Source organism: Glycine max, chromosome 3 (assembly GCF_000004515.6).
Source record: "Glycine max cultivar Williams 82 chromosome 3, Glycine_max_v4.0, whole genome shotgun sequence".
Lineage (NCBI taxonomy): Eukaryota > Viridiplantae > Streptophyta > Magnoliopsida > Fabales > Fabaceae > Glycine > Glycine max.
The window spans coordinates 8,292,695-8,307,821 of record NC_016090.4 but is presented as its reverse complement, the minus strand read 5'-3'; the positions used below and the strand labels follow the sequence as shown (position 1 = coordinate 8,307,821).

The window sequence follows — 15,127 nt, the reverse complement described above, 5'->3', positions numbered from 1 at the left end:
TAAAAAATACTTGTAGGTGCCACATATGATGCTTTCGCCCATCTAGTCAACAGACTTGACATGAAGGATCTAATTGGGTAAAATTAGAAAACTAGACGAAAACTCACTACAAGAATTGTGATTTTTAGTGACTAAAAAATTATGACAAAAATTAAAGTAGTCACTAATAGTATATCATTTGTGACTAAACTTTATTTTGTCACTAATATTATTTACAATAGTGACAAAAAAGGAAGTTGTCATTGTAATTTTATTATTAGTGTTGAAAAAAATATTTATCACAAAAGACTTGTCACTAATATCTACATATTTTACTTCCATATTTTAAAATTGTCATTAATGCACATTTTAGTCAAGTAGTTAACGTTATTAAGGTATCCTTGACAAAAAAACATTGAGTTTGTCATAAATAATATATTATATTTGATTAGTCTATTTATTTTCAATTACAATGGACAAATTATTCATCATTAGAAATTTAAAGCAAAAAGAAGGGTTAAACATGTAACTTGTCACTATAAGAAACAAACCAAACCAAACCACTAAGCCACCTTTATTTCTTGTAAATTAAGTGAGAATTAATTTATTCACATTCAATTTATGTTATAAATTTACATATTGTATTATTAATATTAAAATATTAGTATTTTATTATTTATAAATAATAAAACATAAATAAGATCATATAAGTAATAAAAATATGCATGAAATATATACATAATAAAATATAATGATGCAAATATAAATATATAAATTTTAAAATTAATTACTAGTCATGAACATGAGTATCTGTCAACATAGCACAATGCTTGGTGTGTTAATATTTTAGATAAGTAATTTAAAATACTTATGATATGTCAAAAAAAACTTAAAATATTAAAATCATTCAATTATATATTTATTATCACATAATTTATTCAAACTTCTCCAATTTCTTCTATATTAATTATTACTAACATTTAAATTTTTACTGTAAAACAACTTTAAATTATTTATTGAAGTTTTCAAGAACATATATTAATTTTTCAGTGACCTTAAACTATTATTAGAATAAAATATTATTTTTTGATTGAAGGGATAGTTTTTTTAATAGAATGTCACTACACCAGTAACAACAACTTTTAGGCAATCAATTTTCATCATGTGTGAAAAAAGTACCACATGTCTTTTAGTATTAGCCTATTAAATCAACTTTTTCATCTATTATTTCTATCAAACTAAAAATATAAATTTAAATTTTAAACTCGATTGTATTCATAGAATTTTTTATTTAAAATAAATGTTAAGAAATGAAAGTATAACCTTCACAATATCAATTATTATAGCAAGCAACACACATAATATATGATTAAAAAAAATACTAAAAGTAACTAATAATAAAGTTTGGTGTACAAAAAATAATATATACAATACTAATAATCATCATCACTATTATTAGCTTCATCAATATAATCACTTTCTTCATCTTTTACTAAATAAATAATTTCGTATCACTTTCTTCTTTTTCACTGTCACTAACTTTTGAAGGTACACCAGTTTTCCATCAATTATGATTCGAGCTAAATCATTCCTATCCAAAGACAATCATTGATCTAGGGCATTACATGTAAAGAGGATCAAGTTAATATCATCATTTTCTTGACAAGCCTGAGGTATAGCTTTCTTAGGCACATCATACAAAATAACATTATTTACACCAGAATAACTTAATTCAATAATATCTATTATGACACAAAGTAAATTAGGTGCACTATTTTGTGATTTCAAATGCATATCATGGTCCTTTATGTTAAACCTCCAACCATTTATAAGATAACATCGAAAAACATGTGTATAAGGTCTACAAGTTAAGTTAAATAATGATTCGTTCATACTTTTTCTCCCATGCCTTCAAAAGTTTGCTTTATTTTGAAAAAAAAATATAAGTGATATATTCTTAAATTATATAGTAATAATAATAATTAATAACAATAATAAATAATATTATTATTATAACTAGAGGGAAACGAGACACTTTGTGTCTCTCTAAATTTTTAAAATAATAATAAAATAAAAAGAAAAAAAAGAAGTAAAAAAAATATATATGAAAAAAGAATTAATAATGGGTAATTATAAATGGTAGGATAGATGTAGAAATCTAGACATCAAAAAATGATTATACAAAAATGATATCCTCTTTATATATTGTTATAAATTATAAATAACAAACATATATAAGATCATATAAATAACAAAAATGATATCCTTTTATGCTTTTGTTCCATGTTGTGAGAATTTGCTTTCTCTAATTCTTCTTTGTATAGTCTAATCATTTAAATACATATATAATAAATATGATAAATTACAATTAGAATAAAGTAAATATATAATTTAAGAAAATTATTTGTTAGCTAATAGATGATGATACTTCATCGCAATTTTAGAAAACATAAATTTTTGCTTGCACGTTTTCTACTCAATTCTATATTTTCCTGAGCAATTGGTTGCCCATCGAGCTCAACTCTATTTTTTTGCTTTTCTTTTTTCTTATTGTTTTACCTTTTCTGATATTACCCTTCTATTTGGTTTAGTGTTTTCTAGTGTCGCATCCTCCATCTCGAGGCCATCCATGTCACCCTCACCCATCTTAAAATCGTTGTGGACGACGAACTCATGGTCCAATCATCTCATTCACTGAGAAGTTTCATCTCAGCATCTTGAGCATGTTGACCCAAGAAGCTCCCCTAGTTGTCTTTGATTAAAAAACTTAGAAGCTATAAAACATTTTCACATAATCCTCACAAACTTACGCACGGTTGACAACGATTTTACCTTTAGCACCCTAGTCTTGGGAAGAAAACTAAAAGACATAATTGCATAATAAAAAATCGAAAAACCTAATTCAACACTTTAATAATTAAAGGACCAAATTTGATATCAAGCCAAAAAAGTAAAAATAAAGGTTATTTTCGCTCTCGTTTGCCGCGGAACTTCCAAGTTCCAACCTATTTATTTGCCAGCGGTTTCCAAAGTGCATCCTTGGACGCTTACGTCACATCCTTAAACAAACAAACCAATTTTGTATTTTTTATAAAGAAAAAAAAAACATCAGTGCAAAACAAACGGCGCATCGTAAGCATTCAAATTCAACCTCGACTCACTACTATAGTACAGCCTGGTCCTGGTCTGAAGAACTTTGGAAGCTGCTACTCTTCTCTTCTCACAGCTCACACCCACCCAACCAATAAACAAAACAAACTCCCATGCCACAAGGGCAAAACGGTAATTCCACATTCCCACCCCCAACCCCAACAACGGAACCAAACAGCCAACCAAAAACCTTTCTTCTCTTCTTCCCCAATCCCCCATTCAGATCCGATTAAGCCCTAACCCTAATTTCTCCCACCAACAATGGGGGACTTCAACCTGGCGCTGGTGATCGTGGCGATCGTGGTGTGCGTCATCGTGTTCCTCTTCAACGTCTACCTCCTCGTCAACTTCCAGCACCCCGACGACGTCAACCAGGCCTACTTCCCTAAATTCGTCGTCGTCCTCGGCCTCTCTGTCGCCGCTATCTCCATTCTCATGCTCCCCGCCGACGTCGCCAACCGCCAGGCCTGCCGCCATGCCATCTACAATGGCGCCTGCAGCCTCACGCTCCCCATGAAGGACCTCTGGCTCGCAATTTACATCCTCGACGCCGTCCTCGTCTTCTTCGTCATCCCCTTCGCCATGTTCTACTACGAAGGCGACCAGGACAAGTAAGTGTATGTGGTGCTTTTTAATTTTTAAAAAATTTAAGTTTTGTGATTATTAGATACTGAAATTGATACTTTGTGCTAATAGCATGGTAACAAAAAAAATACTGAAATTGAAAATGTGTTGTGATTTTGGGAATGTGCAGGAGTGTTGGGAAGCGGATTAAGAGCGCCTTGTTGTGGATGGTGACCACTGCCATTGTGTGCGCTCTTGTTTTGGGGATTTTATATGGTACGTTCTGTTGGTCTTGTTGGTTGTTTTTGTTTTATTTTCTATTTTCAGTTGTACTTTCTTTGTTGTTTTGCTTTGTGTTTGTGTGTGAGGTGGGGGTAAGGTGGTAATTTTGCTGCGTGTGATTTGAGGGTGTAGTGTATGGATTTGGTTAATGGTGTTGGGTGGGTGGATTTGTTTGGATTAGTGAGAGTTATGTGAGACTGAACGGAATAATGTTGTTTGAGTATTGATATACAGCCACTCTTATATATCATAGTTCCTGTCAACACCTATTATTTCTGTTTTGCTCTTGATATCATATCATCTATCATATTTACATTTTTCTCTCTAAGTGTCATTTAGTGTTGGGTGTCCATAGATTATTTTGCATGTTGTTTTGGGATGGTGGTTAGCGTGTTTGAGCAGTGGGATGAAAATTTGAAACTAGAGAGTGAAATTGGCTGAGATGAAATTGATGTGATATTGTTGTGATAGGATTTTGATAGTTTCATGCTGTTGATCACTTGTTGGTTAGTACTTGGTAGGCATAGAAATCCATTGGTTGTGGTGCTGCCTGCTTTGGATGTGAAGCTAAATACCATGCATCCATCTCGTAATAACTTCCACATTAAGGAAAAAGTAAAACAGTGGGGTTTAGTGATATTTGTTAGTCTGTTCTTGGGGCGGTGGGGGTGAGATTATAAAGCCATGTTCAAGGATTATATGCTAAGGAAAAGAAGTTGTTTGATGTGGATTGATGGTAGCATTTAAGGTAGGGATTTAACCTAGAATAGGTTGGGTTGCACTTTTATAGCAATATTAGTGCACTGTGAGCACTAGGAAATATTTCAGTCTGTGAGTGAAAATGTTATGTGTTTTGTAGTTCCTAAATTAGTTGTGGAACTTGAACGGATAGTCGGATATTGTAAGGTAAGGTGGGAAAGACAAGGAATAACAGGTTAAAAAAATTAAGCATTGGGTATGGTGTACTTTTGACTACAATATATTTCAGAATTTCAACATATAGCATTTATTACAACTTTACAAGTTGGTTTGAGACTATATAAGTATGAGAAGTGAAAAAATGATATCCTTTCTTATGAAGATTATCATAGATGTTATTTTATTAGATGGATTTTTTTTGTACCAGAAGGTTTCATACCCCTGCCCTGTTGGATTAATTTGGATACTGTCAAGACTACAACGGTGCCGAAAATTTGGGGTTACCTAAGAAATATGCTTTTACTAGTTTATAATAATTACTGTGCTAGGACTAATCTATTTTATATGTTGTGTATATATAAAAGGCCCAAAGAAATACTTAAGCTGCTCGTATGTTTAAGGTCAAATAAACTTGTAAAAGACAAATGAAATCCTGGGAGTTGAGTCAACACCCTCAAATATGTAAATAGCAAGATAAGACGAGTTGCAGAATTTATTGCATTTTAGTTTTTAGAGACAGTTGATGGCCTGTAATACAAGATGTAAAAACCCTATCAATGCCTTTTCAGTTATTTGAGATTGACTTCAGAATGATGTGTTATTGTGGTTCTTTTCTGAATTGTTTGATTTGCAACCATTTCGCCTGATCTGGTCTAGTTCTTTTATTGAAGCATCATGTTGCCTAATTTTGTTAGAAATAAGTGAAACTGAAGAGACTTTTTCTGTGTGTTAGAAATTCAGAGCCATTCCTGGCCTTCATCTTAGAGGTTGTGTGAGAGATATAAACTTTTGTAGCCTCCATCTAACAGGTTAAGCTTTTAGAATTGGTCCTTGACATGTTTTCTGAGTCACTATGACTAAGTGGGCAGGAATTTGATTATCGCTGCCCCCATTCTTCATAAATCATAATTAAATAAAATTTCAACAAGGTAACATTGGCTTGTGTTTTATCTGTGTTTCAAGCCCAAAGGGCTCTTTCATGAAGGTGTGTGTTTTGCATATAAGACCATCTTGATCCTCCAAAATCCATAAGTATAAGGTTCCAACTTGCAAGGTATTAACTTCGCCTATGCACCAAGTATCACCCTCTTAAATTTTACTTCATTCTAATCTTTCCTAATTATACTTATTAAATGGAAAATTTGTTACTAAGTGTAAAATCTGATTGTTCAATGCTAACCACCCACAATTGAGTCAACATTTTAAATCCACTTTTGCTTGATGCCTTGATGTGAACGTTAACCTGTGTCTGACTGATGTTTTAGGACTTATTGGGAAGGTGGACTTTACTGTTAGGCATCTCTCTTCTTCCACAAGCCAATTTCCTAGCACATGGGACTTCAATAGTGGTCAACAATGTATTGGAAGCACACATCAGGTCTGTTTGTTTCTCTCTCTCTCTCTCTCTCTCTCTCACCAACAGTCCATATTTTTTTTGCCAGTTTTGTTGCTCTTAGAAGTATTTTATTTTTATTTTTTTGCTGTTTCTCATTCTGGTTTTTTTTTACCTTTGTCCTAAAATCAGTGTTCTGCATTCACTGCCAGTCCTTCATCAGAGAAAACATGGACCATGCGTACTACCTTTCCAGAATATGTTGTTGCTCTTGCCACTATTGTTGGATCTGTGCTTTTTGCTGTAAGTTAATCGTATATCGTATGCTGCCTAGGTAGTTTATGGGTTTATCTGTACTACTTTCTTTCAATTTTCATTTTTTTTCCTTGTGAAAGTGTGTGTGAATTAGGATATTGTGTTAGATGTTTTTGAATCCCTAAAAAATTTCCACTGATTGGCTGATCCCGTAAACTGCACCAAAGCAGAAGCAATTACTTGTAATAACTTTCTAAAGTCTTCAATCCCAGGTCACATTTACTTTTATTTTTCATATTAGTGATATCAACTATTGTTTTCTTTCCATTCAATCCAGATATTTGGTGGTGTTGGTATTGCTTGTCTTCCATTGGGACTTATATTTTCATTCATTCGACGTCCAAAGGCTGTTATCACTCGTTCACAGTATATCAAGGTGCTATATGCTTTTATAGCAGGAGACATACTAAATATTGATTGAATATGCTGTATTATATTTATTGTGTGGTTGGCTGGTTATGGTTGCAGGAAGCAACTGAACTGGGTAAAAAAGCAAAAGAACTGAAGAAAGCAGCTGAATCACTTCATCAGGAAGAAAGAAGTGGTTCGAAGGGTAGGAAATTTCGTAAAAATGTGAAATCAGTAGAAAAGGTAAAACAATATTGGTGATTTATCAGTACTTTATAATGCAAATTGCAAAAGTTTCTTTCAAGTATTTTATGTGTTCACATGGACTTGCATATTGTAATTTGATGTGTGCTCTTATAGTCGTGGCTGAAAGTTGTCTACAGTTAATGATTAGTGAAATGTTCTTGTTCTAGTTTGAGTGGTTCTGGTTTTTTTACTCATCTATCTCACTTAATTTGCCAGGAGTTGTTTCAATTAGAAGAAGATGTCAAGCTTCTTGAGGAGATGTATCCACAAGGGGAAAAGGTAGATACTTGATTGCTAAGCATAAACAATATCAATATGCAATGGTTCTCCCACTTATTGATCCTGTATGAATGCAGGCTGAGACAACATGGGCACTAACAGTTCTAGGGTATCTGGCAAAATTCGTTTTGGGAATATTAGGGTAAGCAATGACATAAGAATCTGAGTTGCTTGGAATGCTGGATGCTGTATGACCCCCTATGCATAGTTTTACAGATTTTCTTCCTTCCTCGAATGGGTTATTTATTACTGTTGGGCCGATTTGTTAAACTGAGCTGTATGTGATAATTTTCAAATGTTTCTCTCACCTGATACATTTCATATAGATGGATACATTTAATGGTTTCTTTTCATTATTAATTGATAGAAGAATTTAAAAATTAATGAATGAAATTACTGATAAGGAGTTTAAGTAAAATTAGGTGTGGTAATAGAAAATTAATTTAACTAGGAGAAAATAATGATATTGATAAAATAGATATGAATTAGTTGAATTGGATACAAGAGTAACAAGAGTGGCAATAGACACTCCTTTGATGGGGCATTGAATACAGCTGCATAACTATTGCTGGGATATTACTCTTACTATCTCACTGTAATGAGCATTGCTTATTCTATAACAGGTGTTGTGTCTCTCGTCCCATGTATTATCTAACCTAAGTTTTGAAAACTGTGCCAGGCTTATTGTTTCTGTGGCATGGGTTGCTCATATCATTATCTATCTATTAATTGACCCTCCTCTTTCTCCTTTCTTGAATGAAGTTTTCATCAAGTTGGATGATATCTGGGGTATGTTGGATTACTCTTACCTTTAGTGATTATTCCATTACCATAAGCTAGAGAGTATACAGACATTATATATTTTAATTTTCATTCAGTTATTCTTCATGATGTCTGCATTCTACTTTCATCAGGTCTTCTGGGTACAGCTGCATTTGCATTTTTCTGCTTCTACCTTCTCCTTGCTGTGATTGCTGGAGCCATGATGCTTGGGCTGAGACTAGTTTTCATTACTATACATCCCATGAAGTAATTAAACTTTGCAATCTATGACTATCTATCATTCATATTGCTTTTTAATTTGCAATGGTCACATACTGCTTCTATTGATTACTCACTATGTGAACTTATCTATGGCAGGTGGGGAGCGACACTCATGAACTCTTTTCTGTTCAATGTGGGGCTTATTCTTCTTTGTTCCATTAGGTTAGTGTAGCCTGTATGATACATTTCCAAATGGATATTATGTGTAGTAGTTTACTTTTAAGATGGCTGCCGTTGTGATTCAACATTTATGTTAAGTATTTATTTTGGAACATGATAAATTTTAGGTTTAATTATATTTTTGGTCCTCTTATTATTTATATGTTCAATTAGGTCCTGTGTTTTTTTTTAAATTGTTCAATTAGTTGTGTCAGTGGTATTATTAGTATCTGAGGAAGTTGTTATGGAAATGTACCAAGTCATGTTCTATACATAGTGAAAAATTGTGGTGCTTTCATGATAATGTCATGGTGTGATAACATCGATGAAAGTTCAGTTTTTTACCTTTTCAGTGTGATCCAGTTCTGCTCCACAGCATTTGCCTACTATGCTCAAGCAACTGCAGCACAGGAAATATTTGGCCACACCTTGGAGTCTCTTCGTGGAATTAAATATTTGTACAAGTAAGTCAAGCTGGATATTTTTCCCTCACTCTCCCCAACCCTCTGATTGGGTGAAGATGTGAAGTATAGAACCTAAACTTTTCGTTTACTTGCAAATTGTGACCATGTGATGGGATGGTCCTTCCAACTCCCATAAATCACTTATACAGTTGAGATTCTCTGCGGAATGCTTCTATTCACATTTCACCCACCCAAAATATGGAAAACAAAAAATAAATTCTGCAGGCCATATATTGACATGACACCCGAGTATACGGCACATTGTTGAGATCTAATGACAAGCAGAGTTTTTTTTCTTGTGTGTTTTGGGTGTTTGAGACTTTAGTATGATTAACCTCTACATTGCCCACATTAGGGGACTAGTTTTTACGATTATCTGTGGTGAGTTAACTAGGGTTTGCATGTAGTATTTGGTATTGACATTTTTTATGCCTTATTATAATTAACCTATGCATTTTTCACATCACAGGTACAACGTCTTTCAGATTGCATTCGTTGCATTGGCTGGATTGACTTTTGTATATTATGCTGCCTTTGTAAGTTTGCCTATGGAAAATTTTCTTTTCTATTGTGCATGTTAATGTTCTTGCTGATACTGAAGGGTTTTGAGTTTGGAAATATCAGGGATGGAGAAGAAAGAAGCCTAGTGGCAGGTTCCAATTGTCTTCATAAAGAAAATAGCATGGAAGGGTGTCTTCTAAAGGGAGCCATTGAGTATTCTTGTCAGAAAATCTCACTTGAAGTGGCTTTTATTCGGATGTGCATTGGCCTAGTTTTGTTTTAATATTGAAAGCTATAGAGTTGGCTGATCAGCATCCGAATAGAATCATTTTCCTGCGGTGTAATCATTAGGTGGGTGCTTGTGGTGCCACTTAGGTCTTGATTATTCTTTCGTAACCCTTGTATGTATTATTCCTTCGTTTGATTTGTGCAACACATTCTTCTGATTATGTAATTGAATATATCATATGCACAAGAGACTACTGGGTTTCTACTGACCCGTTGATGTATAATGCAACTCTTCCCAAACATAAATTGTACCTGTGGACCTTTTAATGTTCATGTCTTTGTGTGTCATTCCTATATTAACAGGGTGTGTTTGCGTGTTTTTAGGGGGGGGGCGGGTCTTCTGAAGAATGTAATAATCTGGCAGCATAAACGTTAGTTTTCAAATTATGGTTTGACCTAAAAGGAAAGTATTATTTTTGTTCTATTAAAATCATGATTTGAGGCTAAAAAATAAAATTATGCACTTGCTCAAAATTTTTTTTGTTCGACTGTTTTAGTGCATAAAATTCCACAGTATATAGCTGTCAAAATGGACGAGACACAATCGTAAGATGCTGACACCCCGTCACAAGTTCACAACACGCTCAAAAACCAGATATAACTAGCTCAAATGCTCAATATGCACCAAGAACACCATATTTCTTTAAGCACAATAAAAGTAATATAACCCCGCCACTTTGTGACTCACAGTACATTATGGACATTTCTGTAGCGTGAAAATGCGCAATTATTCTTTCTTATATATAGGCATCAAAGATAGGAACTAGGGATTTATAATGACATGTATTCTGCTTAATCAACTGAGCTAAATCCCTTGGTCAATGCGCAATTACTCATTTCCAGTTGAGACTTTCCCTGGATGTTGTTCCAGTTAGAGACATCTATATGAGTGTTTTCATCCGCACCAATTGGTTCATATGGTGAATCTTCTGCAAACTCAACTGGCATTGACTTCCAGTCCAGACTAGGTTCCCAGTCTGCTTCTCTGAGGACTTTCAATATCTCTTTTGCCACTATCTTGCTTCCCTCATTTGACAAATGAATTCCATCCCTATCAATCACCACCACCATCAAATGGAACTTGAGTATATTTTCACTTTTCCTTCAGATACATTATAGTTTAGACATAGAGCAATTGACATATAAATACTTACGTAAAGCAAACATCTAACCAGTCATGCCTTTGCCGGAGTGCAGACCAGAGATCAATGGCTTTCACATTCATCTCGCGGCATAGCTCCAAACATGCTTCCGAGTATGTTCGACAAGCTTCATTTGTCCTTCTTAGTGGCCCCAATAGATCACTGGATTCAGTTCAACCATTAATTCATTAGAGTACAAGATTGAGATGAATTTTTTAAGAAAATCAGTTAACAAGAATGTTCAATCTATTAGGAACGATCCTTCAATCCTCTAAGTTTATCATGTGCCAGCATAATAGATTCGGGTCTTGTTAGTATAAAGCCAAAGATGCCAAGTTTTACATATCAGACAAGCCAGTATTGAAGCTTAGTCTCAAGTTTGAATACCATCACATAACCTTTGGGGCTTTGGGCCATGGTACAGGTTTGACCTTTTATATTAGTAAATACCAACCTTCGAGTTTATGAATATATGTGTCAGTGAGGTTACAAGTAGCGCACCATCAACAGGTATGTGTCTTTGTTAATCATATAGCACAAATAAAAGCAAGGTCTTAATAAAAAAATAGAAGTGCAGGCATCACTATCATAGCCTCAAGATAATGTGAAGTTATATACAATAACCAAAATGAATTGTAGTCAGAACCTGAGAGTTTCATGCATTTGCACCTCATTGATGGGAGGGGAACTGAGAAATATTATACGAGTCTTCTTTGAAAGGCTCTGACAACCATAGAGATTTTGGGTCAAATTTCATAGAAATAAATAAGGATGTAAAGAATACTTGAATCAATATCAATAAATAGTACTTGAATTCTTGAAGATATAACTTTTTTTTTTTCAAGTGATAATGTGTGGAAAAAGAGAGGAAACTTGTACTCTTGTTGTAAAAGTTTACCTTGAGATGGATAGCAATCTTCTTCATATTTTCAATGTATTCTTGGAGAGGTACATGAGGGCTAAGGCCAGATGGATGTGGATGCATAGAATCATTACCACCAAAGTACACAATTATCAGTGATGGTTGATCAGTGGCATCCTGAATTAAGATGACAGAGTAATAGGGTGATTCCCTTTAAGTCAGTCTGAGCGAGAATCAAAGTGATCACAATGTGCAAAAATGAATCTGAAGATTAATATGTGTGCGTGCGCATATGCTGCAATCATGAAATGAAGTTTATAATAATACATTTGATCTTTTAAACTTCAAACCAATGTTCTTAATATATACATGCTCAGTTCTAAGGCAAATAGAAGGCTATCATATGCTAGAATGTTTAATCTAGTCTTCAGCATAAACAAGCCAATTTACAACTACAGATAAAATTATCACATTTTATCATTTGTCAAGAAAGGTTGAGATATTGAAGTTGAAGAAAAGGTGTGATTTATCAACACAGGGAATTACCACAGATGCTCAATACCTTGGGAAATATTTTATCCAGATTCTGAAGAGCACGCCTTGAATTCCAACCAGCGTATCCTCGCAAAACTATATCTGCCTTTGTCAAGTCAATGTGTGATAAGTTATACTCTTTTACCATCATAATGCTAAACTCACAAAAAGCATATACAAATGTAAATTGACTAGCTCTGTAAGCTTCCTTCATACGTTAAAATTAACTTATGTATAAGTAAATATGTAGAAGATTTCTCAAAAAACTGATTTTAACTAATGCGTAAACTAATTTTAACTTACGATAGAAGTTTAATTTCATTTTTTTTATTCTTATCAGTTCTTACAGAGAAGTTTATCCAAATGAAACGTTTGTTATTTTGCCTTGTATTTCAAATATAGACACTTTATATGCATGTGTTCTTAGACCACTCTATTTCAAATATTAGATATTACTCTATCTGTTCTCTTGTGCTAAAAGAAAGAAAGAATGATGGAGGGGAGAGGGGTCTCAAACATCTTGGAGTGTGTAATCTGTCATAGCATTCATCTTTTTTCTGTTTCATCATTTCTTTGTACATTCATTTCTGATCCTTTCTCGTATTGATCTAAATTCGGATATGGAGGAATCTTATCAATGAAATTTCCACTTTTTTTTGTCTAATTGCTAATCCAGTTGGATTACAGGACCACCACTTCCTCAAAAAGTTCTCAATATGGTGACTTATGTTGGCACTAAATAACTTTTTTCCTCAATAATTTGCATCTTACTTTCTCATTTCTCCACAAGAAAACGACTAGCCTTACTTTGCATATATTCATGGCAATCCGAGTTAGTGATAAATAGAAACTTTTTCTTTTTTCCCAAAAGGAACTGTTCCATTGCGTGCATGCAGTCCTGTTCTTAATTGAAGATTAAAAACACAAACAAAATTGAACAAAAACAAATCTCAATAAGGATCATCCATAGATCACAAAAACCCACGTCTCTATATGAAACATGAGTTCATAAACAAAACAAAACAATTATCCAGCGAAATCAAAGGAGAACACCAACAACTTTTACCCTCTTGCAATCATCATTCACAACTGAAGCTAGAAAAGAAAGTGAGTGAATAACCTTAAAACCACACAACCCAAGATTGTGCAAATCAAAGTGCATGCAATGAAAGAAAAAGAGAAAAAACACAACATTAATTAACCTGAAGACAAAGAAGATAAGAAAACCATAATGGAATGAACAATAACAACATGAAACATAACTATATAAGTACCTTTCGAGCATACAAGTTGGCAAGAATAGCTCCCCAACCTTCATCACTATAACTGAACTCAACTATGGACGAACCAAACAACACAAATTGAGGCCTCACTGGTCCTACCATCTCTCACTTCCACAATATCAATAATACACTTAACACACTAACTTGCATTCAAAATTTATAGACGTGGATTTTGCTTTCTTTCCCACGTTGCCTTCTCTTGTCAATGTCAACTTCCACAACATCAATTGTTTTCTCTTGCTGCCTACTCTTGTCATTGGCACAGAAAATTCAATTATCAATTATCTAGTTTGGATACAGAGTGTATGGTAACGGTGTAGATAACGATAGGGAACCTATTAACATTAATATACGTCCAAATTTTTAGAAAATGACCAATGACATAAATCGAATAACAATTGGTGTTTTATTTCAACAATTTTTATTTTCCAGTTAAAATTAACGTTGGTAATGTATGTCAATCTTTGATATGAATCTTTATTGCGTGAGTTAACGAGAAAATTTTCATTTTTTATTGAAAAGCCATACTAAAAAATTTTATGGTTTTATCCTAAGTCAAATTATAAGTTAGAAATCGTGTATCAATTGGTGCGTGGTTATTTAAGCTTAATAAGCTATTTTTGAGATCAAGGTTACTGCATTATATACTTGGCATATGAAACTTTTTCTCTCATGATATTCTTATTTTTCGTAAAAAATAACTATAATCTCGTACCCAAAAATCTATAAGAGAAAATAACACAACTTTTGTATAAATGTAACAAGGCAAAACTCTACCTCCTATAAACTTTTCTTATTTTATTTTCTAATAACACGTACGTTTCTTTTAACTACTCTTTGTATTATAAAATTAGATTATATATAAATTAAAATTGAGACTCTCGTTCTCCACTTTTTCAATTAGTCATTCTTAACATTTTTACTTTTGAAATTCATTTCGCACATTATTCCGCAGCTAGCAAAAATATTTCTTTCTCAATCACTTAAAACTACCCTCTCTTTTTATTTATATATTTATCTTAATTTTTAAAGTGTCTACTCTATTCCTCTCCATTTTTCTTCTTCTATCTCTATTTATAAATTATATTTCAATAAGTTTTTGAAAAAATATCAATGATTAAAAATAATCTTTTATCATAGTTTAAATTCAAAATATATTTTTTATATTAAAATATATTTATTTTTATAAATTGTAATTATAATAGTAATTATATATAAAAAGCATATTTTAGGGGATATATATAAAGAGTTTCTAACCCAAATAATATAAATAAATTAATTATTTATCCAAATAATACATCCAAATTTTTATTTACATGGATGATACATTTCAGCATACAAGGTGAAAAATCGATTTCTCTGAAACCGATATCTCACTTGTTATTTTTTTTCTTAGTTAAGTTTCTAAATGTGATTTTTTTTTAAAATTCAGTTAA

At 33.0% G+C, this 15,127-nt stretch overlaps 2 protein-coding genes across 2 annotated transcripts; one reads left to right on the top strand and one right to left on the bottom strand.

Moving 5' to 3' along the window:
- Nucleotides 1-3,052: 3,052 nt before the first annotated feature.
- Nucleotides 3,053-10,112, top strand: LOC100800757 (LIMR family protein At3g08930). Its single transcript, XM_003520448.5, has 14 exons — nucleotides 3,053-3,740; nucleotides 3,884-3,969; nucleotides 6,159-6,271; nucleotides 6,419-6,529; nucleotides 6,819-6,917; nucleotides 7,010-7,132; nucleotides 7,352-7,414; nucleotides 7,492-7,556; nucleotides 8,094-8,203; nucleotides 8,329-8,443; nucleotides 8,555-8,620; nucleotides 8,971-9,081; nucleotides 9,551-9,617; nucleotides 9,706-10,112. Exons 1-14 carry the CDS (start codon nucleotides 3,391-3,393, stop codon nucleotides 9,751-9,753), a joined length of 1,527 nt encoding a protein of 508 aa, XP_003520496.1. The 5' UTR covers nucleotides 3,053-3,390; the 3' UTR covers nucleotides 9,754-10,112.
- A 139-nt stretch (nucleotides 10,113-10,251) lies between these two features.
- LOC100796512 (GDSL esterase/lipase CPRD49) lies at nucleotides 10,252-14,013 on the bottom strand. Its single transcript, XM_003520441.5, has 6 exons — nucleotides 13,683-14,013; nucleotides 12,437-12,514; nucleotides 11,911-12,051; nucleotides 11,659-11,735; nucleotides 11,025-11,174; nucleotides 10,252-10,921 (listed from the first exon to the last, which is right to left on the bottom strand). Exons 1-6 carry the CDS (start codon nucleotides 13,791-13,793, stop codon nucleotides 10,663-10,665), a joined length of 816 nt encoding a protein of 271 aa, XP_003520489.2. The 5' UTR covers nucleotides 13,794-14,013; the 3' UTR covers nucleotides 10,252-10,662.
- Nucleotides 14,014-15,127: the final 1,114 nt, after the last annotated feature.